The sequence below is a fragment of the Myxine glutinosa genome, chromosome 3 (assembly GCF_964187855.1).
Source record: "Myxine glutinosa chromosome 3, kmMyxGlut1.1, whole genome shotgun sequence".
In the NCBI taxonomy this organism is placed as follows: Eukaryota; Metazoa; Chordata; class Myxini; order Myxiniformes; family Myxinidae; genus Myxine; species Myxine glutinosa.
The window spans coordinates 118968001-118983158 of NC_136263.1; the positions used below are offsets into that span (position 1 = coordinate 118968001).

General features: G+C 42.6%; 1 protein-coding gene across 3 annotated transcripts in view; it reads right to left on the reverse strand.

The window, feature by feature from the left end:
* The window catches only part of LOC137423243 (homeodomain-interacting protein kinase 2), a 143112-nt gene that overhangs the window by 111830 nt on the left and 16124 nt on the right, over nt 1-15158 (reverse strand). For all 3 annotated transcript variants that reach the window (XM_068110166.2, XM_068110165.2, XM_078774496.1), the window contains exon 2: nt 13977-15033. In XM_068110166.2, the coding sequence (XP_067966267.2) occupies nt 13977-15033 (1057 nt within the window). The remainder of the gene's footprint in view (nt 1-13976; nt 15034-15158) is intronic.

The following is a 15158-nucleotide window of genomic DNA, read 5'->3' on the forward strand; positions in this document are numbered from 1 at the left end:
TTTGAATTTCAGATTTCAAGCTAAGAACAGCAGGTTAAAAGTTCCCAGCGAACCAAACCGAGTCACTGAAAACGCACACAAAGCATGTGCGAAAGGCGTTGCTAGCAACCATATGTCATGACGAAAGGCGTTGCTAGCAACCATATGTCATGACGAAAGGCGTTGCTAGCAACCATATGTCATGACGAAAGGCGTGCATTCTTTGGCAGTTTTAAAGAAAAATAATTTTCAGGTATTATAAAAGAAAAGAAAATCACCAAATAATGACAGGTTTGCCTGCTTAAAGTTATCAGTAGATTTAATAAGCACAGGCCATAAGCATTGTCCTATTGTCATTGTGTATATCGCATAACTGTGAGAAGATTTGTATGTACAACACAGATGCCATGCATTGTCAATGTTGTTCTCCTGCAAAGCTGGATTGTTTTTATGTTGCTAAGACAAGCAAGTTGTTACATCAACACAACTTCAACCACAAATTCAAAAGCTTCGACAACTTGGGTCATTGAACCAATTAATGAGGTCATGCAAGCTAAGAGGTCATGCTAAGGTCATTGGAAAATGCAAGATGGAAGTTAGTAAATATGTATAGGACACTGGTATTTTTTTTTTTCTTTTTCTTTTTTTTTTAAATGAGATTTTTAAAATGAGGTCATTAAATGAGATAGACTTTGTAAAAAGGAAAACAATTTAAAAAGAACAGGATTACAATATTGCTCGTTAATTGACAGATTTGCACTGCATTTAAATAAAAAGGAATGACATGAAACAAAATAGTACACAGTGACATCATTGGTTGAGGTGCATGGGTAAGTAAGTCAAATACCATATAAACGAGAATAGTAACCCTCCATCTCTCATCTACCATCACGGCCTCCTCTTCTTCAAATTTTTATTTTTAAAGCACCATGAATTTTGATATTGTACAGAAGATAAGAAGCACTTCCTCATTATTCAACATAACTACATTAAACATCAATTAGTTTCAGGCAAGAATTTAAAATTTATGCAGGGTGCTGGCGATAACTTGCCGGCTCTTCTTCAAAAGGCACTGAGGGGATATTTAACGTCCCCTAACTAATGCTAGCAGACAGGATACCCAGCTTAGCAAGCCATTGAAGGAACAGCACGTTCATTGATGGAGCACCTTGCCTGCGACGCACCAATCTGACAGTTTTTAGTCATGCGGAGATTCAAACCCAGGATAGACAGTCAGAGTTAATCCCGATAACACTGCACCATCTCGTCGTACTTATCTGTAGTAGAGGAAACGAAAGTGAAAAAGTGGCTTAGAAATTGATTTGAAAATCATGTCATGTTAGAGAGAGGCATCCAGTGGGAAGAGTTAGGGCATGGGGTGGTGCATTGGGAAAGGGTGGATGCCAGCTGAGATTTTCCCGAAAAGAGTCATTTTAACCTCTTTTGTTGCTAAATCAGTATTTCCGAAGTGTTGAAAAAGAGAAGAGATGTTTGTAACAATATCCCATTTATTTGCCCAGCCATTTTACTCGACATGGGGTTTTTATACATCATTTTGTTGCTGATGATATTGCCTACAAAATGCATCTCAGTATTTTTTAAAATATATATATAATTAAGGGGTTACCATGGTTACAATGGGGGTCAAAGGTCAACCTATGGCAAAAATATATAATTTTCTCACACTTTTTAATAGATAGGCAAAATGCCATATAAAACTACATTTACTGGTTCTAATTGCTTTTATTTATCAATCCTCACATAGAAGAGCAGTTTTTAGTGAGGGAAGATTGATGTAATACCCCTCTGTGAGCAATTAGTGAAGGGTGAAAATTAACCTTTTCTTCAAAAATACATAGAAATTGTGAAAAAAAAACCTCTGTTTTGTATTTACCGGTACATGGAATTGTTAAGTGTGATGTTATAGCACACAGTATGCATTGGAAAATGTCTCCAAACCACCATGGTCAAGATTCCTAGTATTGTTTGAGACTTTATTCTGTTTGCCAACAACCTACGGATAACATAGTTTGAACCGGGGCTCCGACTACCTACACATCTTCATCATCATCCTGTGAATTGGTGCATGATCCCCTACAAGTGCAAGCACTATTGCAGGTCTTTTGTCCTGCACGGAAACAGCCGCATCTTTTTCCACAACCAGATGTGCAAAAGCAGCTCACAAGCTCCTTGCAAGATTTTGGAAGAGGGCTCAGGGTCATCAAATTGGGAACGAGGTTTCCACTACTATCATTCTTCCATCCACTGGTTGTTGGATCAAGCAGATCTTGCACTGGGCTTAGTGACTCCTTCCAGACAAGGCATTGGTAGTTTGCACGACGAATATGCATTTCCAGTGCATCCTTGGAGGGGGGAAGAGCATCAAGCGAACGCTTTCCTTGAAGGAACATTTCTCGGCGAACTTGATCAATTGCCGTAAGAGGGGTGGTTTTAGGTACAGTTTGCACACAAACTTCTCAGCGTCTTGGATCAATTGGTCACTGATGTATTTAGACCCCATCTTCTGGAGGCATGCTGACTCGTCAGTGAACACTTTCAACGCAGTCTTCTTCCCTATACCGGTGAACTGGCTGACTGTGTCACAACCTGTTAGTGCATGGAATGCAATAATTGTCTGAATTTGGTCTTCTGGTAGTGAGATCTGATGGATGGGGATGAAGGGACGTTTGGATTTCAATCCTGAACTGAACCACACCTCTGGAGATAGGTGATCTCGCAGGCCCAGTGCCACAACCAGGACATCTGTGTCTCGGCATTGAAGGACACATCCCTAATAGCCCTGTAGTGTCGCATCCCTGGCATGCAGGATGATCCTGGTGTCCGCCTCTTCATGGTTTGCGTTCATGGAGTTGGTGCTCCTGCCGGTAGAAATCCATACCCTCATCAAATCCTCAAACCCGCCGGCAACAACTAATTCATATGTTGGCTGTAGCTCCTTCTCCGCCATCTCTATGAGAGATCCGGAAAGAAATGCTGCCAAGTCAGCCTTGTTGGCAGAGAGGCTGAGCAATGAGTTGAAGTTGGAGGGGAGCTTCACGTCCTTTGAACTGATGACACGTCTGATTGGGCGGGTTTTGCCGGCTCTTTTTTCCCTTGTGCCAGACTTGATGGAGACCTCCTGATACCGATCGAACACAACATCAACCCTGGAGTACATGGGACCAAAGCGGTTTAAGACACTGGTCCAGAATACATTGCTCAGATCTCCAAACGTCTCTGATTTCTCAGGCTTGCCAATTGCTTGTATCAGTGCAGGGCCGTCAATGATCAAGCAGGTTTTTGCTGTACTCTTGGGAAGGTTTTTTGACACTTCTATGTCCTTGGTCAGCATTTCTTGAAGCTGGGACTTGTCGGTAGAATGGAGTTTCCCATTGGTGTCTGCTAGTGCACGTGGGACTGATGAAAGCTCATGCCTCAGGATGTTATTCAGGTCTACATCTCTCCCTCCCTGTGCTGCCACAAACAGTCTTTGGATTAGATTCCTGTCAGCTTTGATCTCTTTCTGTTTGCCAGCTCCACTTGGTTGAATGCTTACTTTGTACATCCTGCTTATTGATGGTGTTTTGTTCCTAGATAATGTAGCATGAAAGTCTGTTGACTTCTCAATAAGGCGAGTGGAGACAAATGTTTCAACTAGGGATGCTCCTGTTTCACCAGCCTTGAGGACTTCTTCTTTGATGGAGTCTCAAACAATACTAGGAATCTTGACCATGGTGGTTTGGAGACATTTTCCAATGCATACTGTATGCTATAACATCACACTTAACAATTCCATGTACCGGTAAATACAAAACAGAGGTTTTTTTCACAATTTCTATGTATTTTTGAAGAAAAGGTAAATTTTCACCCTTCACTAATTGCCCACAGAGGGGTATTACATCAACCTTCCCTCACTAAAAACTGCTCTTCTATGTGAGGATTGATAAATAAAAGCAATTAGAACCAGTAAATTTAGTTTTATATGGCATTTTGCCTATCTATTAGAAAGTGTGAGAAAATTATATATTTTTGCCATAGGTTGACCTTTGACCCCCACTGCAACCACCCCTTAATTATATATATATATTTAAAATACTGAGATGCATTTTGTAGGCAATATCATCAGCGACAAAATGATGTATAAAAACCCCATGTAGAGTAAAATGGCTGGGCAAATAAATGGGATATTGTTACAAACATCTCTTCTCTTTTTCAACACTTCGGAAATACTGATTTAGCAAAAAAAGGGGTTAAAAATGACCCTTTTCGGGAAAATCTCAGCTGGCATCCACCCTCCCCCGATGCACCACCCCATTCCCTACCTGTTTCCAGTGGATGCCTGCTTCTAACATGAAATGATTTTCAAAATGAATTTTTCAGGCTCATTTCCTCGACTACTGCTATATATGATGAATAATCTAAAAACCTTATGAGCTAAAAGAGTTTACGGTGCACGGCCTACAGAATGGGAAAGGTTCTGAGAAAGCAGGTGTGTCAATTCTGCAACAAGTCCTAACAAGCAGGAACTTGGTCACGGTTCAACTACAATTACAAAGGCTTGCCAAACAACACTAGATTGCAATTAAGGCAAGCAAGTGCAGACAGACAAGACAGACAACATAATTGCCCCTGTAATTACCTCCAGAAAGCAAAGCGAGAGACAGGGTTAAGCAACTGGTTCACTTCCGCCTGTCCTTCCATCCACAAAGCTGTTTATGATCGACGAACAACTTGATTTCAATTGGACTTTACATTTACCTCCTCCACCATTTGCCTCATTTACACCCCTGTCTGTCTGTCTGTCTGTCTGTGAACAAGATATCTCAAAAAGTTGTGGACGGATTCAGAAGAAATTTGTTGGAGAGGTAGGATATGTGACAAGGGCGAAATTTTTACCTTGCGTTCACGAAGCGAAAAGCAGGGTTCGGCACTCAGTTGCGTACATGCGTACGTGCACGAGCGTGTGTGAATTTTTAAAATTCATTTTCTCGGCAACCATTGGTCCAATTGACACGAAAATTTACCATTGGAGCACCTATGCCTGTACAATTTGTAATCATAATTATGACATCATAGGTCACGTGATACGAACGCCATCTTGGAAAAATCAAAAAATCTTGCACCTCTATATCTCCAAAACCGCTCCATGGAAAAAATTGTAACATTGCTCATTTTAAAGAACTCCGCATTGGGAATAGGTTTTGTTAACGATGATGTCATTGATGCCTTAATTATGACGTCATTATTTGACAGAGACAACGCTTAGTCTGATCAGTTTGAAATTTCTTGAGCATGATCTATGCAACAATTATATTAGAGAATATAAATTTATGATGTCATCACTCACATGGCCCGGATCAAAGAAACAAAAACCTTCAAAAACAGAAGAGTTGGCTCGCACCAAGTTGATTGCGCAGGGTAGGTAGTCTATGAACACCATCTAGTTAGATTTTGGTTCAGGTCCAAAACCCGATATGGCCTATCAGTGGGATACAAAATGTAAACTGTTCAGCCTGGCAGAGGTATGCGCTCTACCTAGTTTGAACATGAATTGGAAAACAATTCCTTTTACCAGCTGTTAAAGACATCATCACCCACCAACATCACACACAAACAATAGCCAGAATATTCACTCCTCCCACAGCTACCCAGAATGCCAGCATGACTACTTATGTCCAGCATGTCCTGGATCTCAATCATTGTTCTCAGCCCACTGCCTTGACCTGTGTTTTGCCTCTCACTCCGCTCATTGGTCAAACATGGTGGGTCCTGGGAATGAGTGATGCGGTTGCGGCTATGAGTGATGCACTGAGAGAAAATCTGATACTTCATGTGAAAAAAAAAAAGTACTCTCAACAGATAGCTGCTGTTGTTGTTTTTTTTATTTACTTTTATGGCACGGTTGGTTAAGCACTTTTAATAAACTATAATCACATTCCTTCAACTACATGGTATTCATAGAATACCTACCCTGCACAGTCAACTTGGTGTGAGCCAACTCTGCTGTTTTTGAACGTTTCTTTTATTTTGATCCAATATGGCTGCCAGACCACGTGAGCGATGACATCATAAATTTATATTCTCTAAATAATTGTTGCATATATCATGCTGAATAAATTTCAAACTGATCAGACTAAGCGTTGTCCCTGTCGAATTATGACGTCATAATTATGGCACCAATGACGTCATCGTAAACAACACCTATTCCCCATATGGAGTTATTTACAATGAGCCACGTTTCAATTTTTTCCAAGGAGCGGTTTTGGAGATATAGAGGTGCAACGTTCTCCGGTTTTTCAAAGATGGCGCCTGTAACACATGACCTATGACGTCATGATTATCATTGAAATATTCTACAGGAGGAGTCGCTCCTATGGTGAAAATTGAGTGTCAATCGGACCAAGAATTGCAGAGAAAAAATTCATACTGATCGAATCAAGCGTTGTACATGTCGAATTATGACGTCATAATTAAAGTACCGATGACATCATCATTAACATATCTTATTCCCCAAGCGGAGTACTTGACAATGAGCCATGTTTCCATTTTTTTCCATGGAGCGATTTTGGAGATATAGAGATGTAATGTTTTTCGGGTTTTCCAAGATGGCGCCTGTAACATGTGACATATGATGTCATGATCATCATTAAAATATTCTAAAGGAGGAGGCGCTCCTATGGTGAAAATTTCATGTCAATCGGACCAACGGTTGCCAAGAAAATGAATTTTTAAAATGCTGACACGGCACACACTTTACTTTACTGAAATGCAGTCACGCACGTACGTACCTGAATGCTTAACCCCGCATTTCGCTTCGCGAGCGCAGGGTAATAAACATTGGAAACGGTACCTGGTGTTGTCGTTTTCATATTTCTGTAAGCATAATTTTTTTTATGAAACTGTAATCATGTGCATTCGCGGTCTAAAAAGATATAAACTTTTTAAAAAATTCCCCTATGAATCAGGAACCGCCGGGAACCTATCCCCCCTTTTCCCAATGAAACAATGCCCCGACATTTGCCGTGTCGACATTCGTGGTGTCACAATTCACGGCATTTTTCATGAATCACGAACCACCAAAAACATGTCCCCCGAAAACAATTGCTTGTGTAGTTTCAGAAAAGAAAGCAAATACCTATTTTGGGGGGATCAAACCTGGAGCCCACTTTGACCCATGGTAGACCTCCTTAGGCCACAATTTGTTTAATGCCATGAAAAAAATTTGAGTTGCAACATACCAAATATCATTTTAGCCAAGTTTGGTCACAATCCCAACAACACTTCAACAATATTCGACAATATTAGATTTTTCATATGTAACCATGTAATAATGTGGGGGGAGGCATATCGGTTGACGACGTGACGTCGAAGAGTGTTGTTCTAGTTTTGTGTTGCTTAAATAACTAAATAATACGCTACAGCATACAATGACATTCTAGACGATTGTATGCTTCCATCTTTGTGGCAACAGTTTGTGGAAGGCCCTTTCCTGTTTCAGCATGACAATGCCCCCATGAACAAAGCAAAGTCCACACAGAAATGGATTGTCGAGATCGGTGTAGAAGAACTTGACTGGTCTGCACAGTGACCTGACCTCAACCATATCAAACACCTTTGGGATAAATTGGAATGCCGACTGTGAGCCAGGCCTAATCACCCAACATCAGTGCCTAACCTCACTAATGCTCTTGTGGCTGAATAGAAGCAAATCCCCGCAGCAATGTTCAAACATCTAGTGGAAAGCCTTCCCAGAAGAGTGGAGGCTGTTATAGCAGCAAAGGGGGGGACCAACTCCATATTAATGCCCATGATTTTGGAATGAGATGTTCGACGAGCACATACGGGTGTGATGTTCGGGCATCCACATACTTTTGACCATGTAGTGTATCCTCCTGGTGGCCCAGATGCTCATAGTTCAGGGATCTTCTGTGCCTTTCTGTATGGTTCTTCAGTTTCACCATCAAGCATCCTGATCAAACTTGCCAGGTCCTTCTTCTTGAAGAAGCCTCCATTGACACAGCTGGTTCCTTCATGGAGTTTGCCTTTGGTTCTCCAGGCCATGGCTCAGGTTCTGCACGGAGCTTTAGAGGCTGCATCTTGCAGCATCTGTCAGAAAAGATAGCCTTTCTTGTGGCCGAGATTTATAGGTCACAACAAAAGCTAGTGGAGTCGCCGACAATTGTTTTGCCCTCTTGACCTTGCTGATTGACCTTGACCTTGCCTTGCTGATTCAGCAAGTCAGGAGGTGTATTGCATGATTATGTAACCACATTGGTTTATGATCACAAATAAATGATTGTGTGGTGTGCCTAAAGAGCCCAAAGAAGGGAAAAACCATGATCAGCAGTGATTTGTAACAGTAATTCTCTGTTTACCGGTATAACAGACCAAAGTGTGCCCATGGAAACCATCCGACATTGAAGGCAATGTGGTGTGCATGCGCAGCATGACGTTTATGTCAAGCCACTGCTATCATGAGGTCGGAAGGGCGGTTTCTGGTTTTATATTAATTCCCGAGCCTGGTGTTGGCTTAGCGGTTAGCGTGCCCGCTTGGGATCCTAGGATCCTGGGTTCGGGGGTTCGAATCCCGGTCGATCGCTAAATTAACGCCAGGGGGGTTGACTCAGCCTGTCATCCTTCCGAGGTCGGCAAATTGAGTACCAGCTTGCTGGGATGAATGATCACGGTGTGTACACCGTATCCCTGCGCATCGTAAGAGCGTGACCAAGGGTTGGCGTCAGGAAGGGCATCCGGCCATAAAAAAACATTGCCTCAAAACAGGGAACCATGATTGTCATGGGGCCTGCAAGGCTAACCCCCGCTCTAGCGGGGAAAATGGCCTTAAAACGATCATTCATTCATTCATTCAATCCCACATGTTCAGTGTGCAGCAGGGCAGAGACAATGTGTTGGGTGGCAGACACAGGTTGTGCAGTTTTGACTGTTCTAAGACACGATCTGTACTTTGCAGCTTCACTAAGTCAAAGGGTGTATTACAATATGTATGCATATATATATATATTTTCTGAAGGCTGCCATGGCTCGACGGGTCATGTCGGGTGGAACAGCGGCTATCTCCTGCTGAATAGCAACCTTAAGGGCTTCAAGAGTTTGGGGTCGATGAGTATACACTCGTGATTTAAGGTAGCCCCACAGAAAAAAATCACAAGGGGCGAGGTCAGGGGAACGGGCCGGCCACCCAACATCGCCACGCAACGAGATCACCCGATCCGGAAACATTTCCCTCAGCACTTGCAATGATCTTCGAGCTGCGTGTGCCGTAGCTCCATCTTGCTGAAACCACACATCGAGTTCTTCAAGCTCAAGGTGTTCGAGTTGTGGCCTTAGAAAGTTTTTTCGAATTTTGAGTTGCATGTCCTGGGTCTCAATGTTGGTCCTGAGCTGAGGGATCAAATTTCATCAAAGCACCTTGAGAATAAAACCATTACCTTCTATATCTCTCAAAATAGTATTCTACTCATTGTGCTGTGTGTGCTGTTTCAAAGTCAAACAAACTAGCCATATCAAACTGCCTCTCCATTACGTCCAACAATGGATCCAAGTCCATGATAAGGAAAATGGCCTGTTTCCACCTTGAGGTAATATGCCTGAACAAATAATAATAATAATAATAATGCATTTATTTTATATAGCGCTTTTCAGGAAGCCCAAAGACGCTTTGACAGAGTGCAAAACATAATGCATAGCAAAACATAAAAACAATTGCAAAAAAGAAGAATCAATAGGGAAATATTCAAAGCACAAAGGAGGGAGAAGGAGAGGAGATAGTCAGGGGTTAGATGCTGTGGGTTAAATGTTGAATGCAGTGTTGAACAGGTGGGTCTTGAGTGATGTTTTGAATGTGGTGAGTGAGGAGGAGTCTCTGATGGTGTGAGGTAGTGAGTTCCAGAGGGTGGGAGCAGCGATGGAGAAGGCCCTGTCCCCCCAGGATCTAAATTTGGTCCGGATGGGGGGGGGGGGTCAGGAGGTTGGTACCAGCAGAGCGGAGGTTGCGGGTGGGAGTGTGTCTGGAGAGGAGGTCAGCCAGGTAGGATGGGGCCAGGTTATGGAGGGCTTTGTAGGTCAAGAGGAGGATTTTGTACTGGATTCTCTGGGAGATGGGGAGCCAGTGAAGCTTGTAAAGGACGGGGGTGATGTGGTCACGGGTCCGGGAATGGGTGAGTAGACGGGCAGCGGAGTTCTGAATGTATTGGAGTTTATTGGTGATTGTTGAGGGTGAACCATAAAGGAGGCTATTGCAGTAGTCCAGACGGGAAGTGATGAAGGCGTGGATGAGGGTTTCTGCAGCCACGGAGGAGAGGGATGGACGGAGACGGGCGATGTTTTTCAGGTGAAAGAAGGCTGTCTTTGTGATCTGTTTAGTGTATTTGTCGAAGGAGAGGGTTTGGTCAAAGATGATGGTAATATCTATGGTAATGAAGCGTATGGTAATATCCACTACTGCCAATAACACCATTACTCATTGTTGAAGCTGAGCTGGAGAGGCAATTATAGGATTATCAGATTTATCTACAGGGATGTTTTGTGGAACGGTGAGAAATTGATCGTGTTTTCTGACAAATAATGTGTGAGGAGTACGGCCAAGATAACATATAAGTCTGCAGGTAGATCAGTCAACCACCCAGGTGACCAATTCATCAAGGTGGATGAATCTTCTATTGCAAGCATACAAATAAATAGTGATTAAGAAGTGAGATAGTCTCAAAAGCACTTCTGTGTGTCAATCCTCTTGGCTTCTGCCAATACAGGTTGGGAAAGAGACGATGAGAAGGTGGTCCAATAACTACATTTTCCAAACTACCCTTCCATCGACTCGTGAACGCACGACCATGTCGGTTTCCGAGAGGAAGGTTGTCTGCATACAACGAGAAATAACTAATAGTTAAGCCAATATCGAAGGTCTTTTTGATGAGTTCTCATTCAAGCTCTGTACTGCACACGGCATTGCACAAAACCTCATTTCCAGAAAAGAAGCTCAAACACATTTCCCTCTCCTTCCCACACCACACTCACATAATATGCTATTTTAAATACGCAAGTTCTGGTGGCATCTAGCAAACAGCCAGGCAGGCTCTTTATCACATCCATCTTAGTTTGCAGTGGCTGCAGCACAACATTTCAAAACAAAATGAATGATTACACCACTGCAGTCACTGCTTTATCCTTATTCACAAAGAAAAAAAACATTTTTAGACTTTGTGCAATGACGACAGACCTATCGGAGCCTGAGAGCAGCTGCATTTCCTTGAGCAGGATGGACAACTGCAGGACAGAAAACCGACTTATCCAGAAAAACGTCACAAATCTTGCCACTCAGACAGTAACGTTCCGCCTTCACAGGGCAGAGGCCGGGCAACATGCCAAGCTTCCAGTGACAATATACAGTACATTCGTTGCCAGTTTCCCTTCTACCATGATGTGCCATGACTGGGTGGAGCAACCTTACTGATGAAAGCTTTGCCAACGATGTCCTTCGGATACTTTCTTACACATTTTGCTCTGCGGGTTTGATCAATGAGGAGTGGAAGTCACATTATAGTCATATTCATTTATGTATTCACCAATAACCTGCCCGGACTTAGGTTCAACCCTGGCACCAAAAAAGACCATGTCCCTCATAGAAGCCACTCCAAGGCGAAAATATTGGATTTTATGACCCTTCCTTCTTTCGAGAAAAACCTCAACTTGGTAGCGCTTTTGTTTTCTCCACCATGTATTTCTCAGATTTTTGATAATAAGACCATAACTTGTATATTTCTCAACAGTATGCCTTTGAGACAGTGCTATACCCAAAAAGGGTATAGCACCCCTATAAGGGTATAGGGTATAGCACCAAAAAAAAAAGCAGTAAAGGGTATAGCACCAAAGTGTACCCCCCCCCCCCCCCGCCCTCCTCCCCCAGCCCTCTCCCTTCCACAGATCCATCGATGTCCCTGTTCTCTACTGTTGTGCTTGTGTTTTTGTTTTTTTTTTGTTTTTTTTTGTATACTGAATCGAGGCTCGTGAATTCCTCTCTCTCCCCCTCTTGTCTCCCGCTCCCTTCATTGTATGTTTTATGTGTCTGTGCATGTTTTCATTTTTTATGTGTTAGCTCTTACATGAGCCTCGATTCTGTATACAAAAAATAAAAAATAAAAAGGCTACTCTGCCCACCTAAAAAAAAAAAGTCTATCCCTACAGTGGCATGCAAAAGTATTCACCCCTCACCCGCCAAAGTTTTCACACTTTGATGCCCCCTGAGCTTATTACCCTGCACTCACAAAGCGAAAAGAGGGGTTAAGCGATCGGTTGCATACGTATGTACGCATGTACATATGTCGTACGTAAGTGTCTGCATTTTTAAAATCCACTTTCTTGGGAACCGTTTGTCCGATTGACATGACATCTGCGCAATAGGAGCATGTCCTCCTGTAGAATTTTTTGTGGTACGGGCGCCATCTTGGAAAAACTTTTATTTCTATTTATACCTCTATTACTCCAAAATTGCTCTGTGGGAAAAAATTGAAACATGGCACATTGTCAAATACTCCCCATGGGGAATAACATATGTTAATGATGATGTCATCGGTGTCTTCATTATGCGTCATAATTCGGCAAGTACAACGCTTAATCCCATCAATACGAAAAAAAAATTTCACTGCAACTGTTGGTCCAATGGACACAAAATTTTCATCATAGGAGCGCTTCCTCCTGTTGAATTTTTTTTATGATAATTATGATGTCATTGGTCACATAGTTCGGCAGCCATGTTGGACATCAAAAACTTTTTAAAATCTCCTTCTTCAGAACGACTGACCAGATCGATGTGAAACCTCATGCACACGATCTACTAGCCTTTGCAAATATAGGGTGTTCCATGTATAAATCACAGGTCACATGGTATGGCAGCCATATTAGATTTTACCTAAAACCTTTAAAAATTCTTCTCTTCAGAAAGGCTGGACAGATCGAGGGGAACCTTTACACACATGTTCCCCAGGGCTTGGGGATACCATGGTGTTCACGAATAAATGTTAGGAGACATGATCTGGAATCCATGTTTGAATGATTGTTTGAACCTTTATCCTTTGAACCTTTGAACATGAATGTTTGAACCTTTATCTGAATGAACCTATCAAAGCAAATTTTCGAAATATCATCTAACACCATTGCTACATATAGTGTGAAAATGATGACGTCATAGGTCACCTGGTTTCGCAGCCATATTGGATAGAAAAACGAACCTTATCCGATCAACACAAAACTTCACTTCAGGGAAAAAGGTCTGGAAAACTGAACCATGTAAAATATGTGATATTTTCTTAGTCCAACAAAGGCATATCTCCATAAAAAATTGGCGAAAAGCCCCAAAATTCAAACTTGTTCAGTAACTTATCATAATAAGACTGACCAAGTTTGAGTTTTGGGGCTTTTGGGGTTTTGGGGCTAAAATAAATGTATTATTATTTATTATTAATAAAGCAATGTACCAAGTTTCAGTTGAATATGATAAAGGGTATGGGAAAAAGTGCAGAAAACCATGCGTGCGGTGGACAGAGACAGATGGAGAGCAAACCTGTAGTCACCTCTGGATAGGGGACTAATAATAATAATAACCTGTTGTAAAATAAATAAATTAAATAAGGCAGGTACTGTTAAACTTAGGATGAAGTTTCTTTCTGGTTCCAAGAATGACTTTTGGAATTGAATTTGACAATTCTTTCATGGTAAAGAAACCTTTCACACTGCATGTTTTGGGAATAGGAAATATTTCCTCCAGAAAATTCCCAATTTTAAAAATAAATAAGAAAGAGCAAAAATGACCAACAAGCATTCTTCCAGGAACCAACATGAATTGCCAATGCTGTTCATATTCGAAATGAAAATAAAAATGAACAATTGCATTACAATATAATTTTAAGTATCCCTCACTACCACAAATTAAAACAATACATTGTTAAAAGGAAGAACACGTGGAGGTTCAAGTGTTCACTCACCTGTAATAACGAGACTGCAGGTAAGTGGAGCAAACAGCTTTTGAGATATGTGAGGCTGAGCCAAAATCGATGACCTTGACGCGAAAGGGCTGCCGCACAGGGTCCACTAGCATTATATTTTCAGGCTTCAGGTCAGCATGAATGAGGCCCAGACTTTTGAGTTTCATTAGGGCTGTGGAAACTTGCTGGAGCACGGGTCGGATATACTTGAGGGGCAATGGGTTAAAGCTGTTGTGCTTCAGGAAGTCGTAGAGGTTCTGTTCGAGCATCTCAAAAACAAGGCAGGTGTGGTTCTTGTGCTGGAAGCATTCAAAAGCCTGCACAAAGTTGTAGTCATCAGAGCTCTCCGTGCTGAGGCGAGCAAGAATTCCCACCTCAATCTGGCCCTGTCGTGCATATGATGGGTGGTTCTTCAGGATTTTGATTGCAACTATATCGCTTGTGCCATGCTTCCAGCATTTCACTACCTGGCCAAACGTTCCTCGTCCCAGGAACTCCAGAACCTCATAGCTGTTGGTCATAGAGCGCAAGACCTCATGCTGTACGAGCTGATAATCTCCCTCTGAGCCAACACCACTCGTTTTGGAGGCTGCCGTGGGGGCTGCTGCCCCGCTCACTCCCGCTTCTCGTGGCATTGCTGGTGCCAAGTCGTCAAGCAGCAGCACGCTGCCACCTGTTGCTTCCACCTCTTCACTCTTTCTTTTGAGACCGCATTTGTGGTACGTGTCTAGCAAGCTCACCGTGCTCCTGCGCATGAGGCTCTGATGGGACCCGGGTGCACCCAGTGAGTGAGGGCTCGGGCCGGGTGCCGTTGCAGCTACCATGAGCGGCCCACCAGAGGGCACGATCACCGTCTGCTCGTACGGCCCTATTGGCAATGCCAGTCCAACCAACGGTTGGAAAGAAGGTGGGTCATCTGGGAGGCCATAGTTACGGCGCCGTGGTCTATCATGGCATGTGTATGGCCCTGCTTCCACTTTCAGCTTTTTCACACTGCAGAAGGCCCCGGCTTGGGAGTTGACGTGTGGTGAGAAGACTTGCACTTGTGAGGCCATGCCTTCATCATGGGCGAAAACAAAAAAAAAGAGATGGACCATCAACGATAAATTGCAATTTAAGCAGTGTATCATGAATATGAATATTTTTGTCAAACCAGAGTGAGCTGCGAATCAGCAAAAAGAT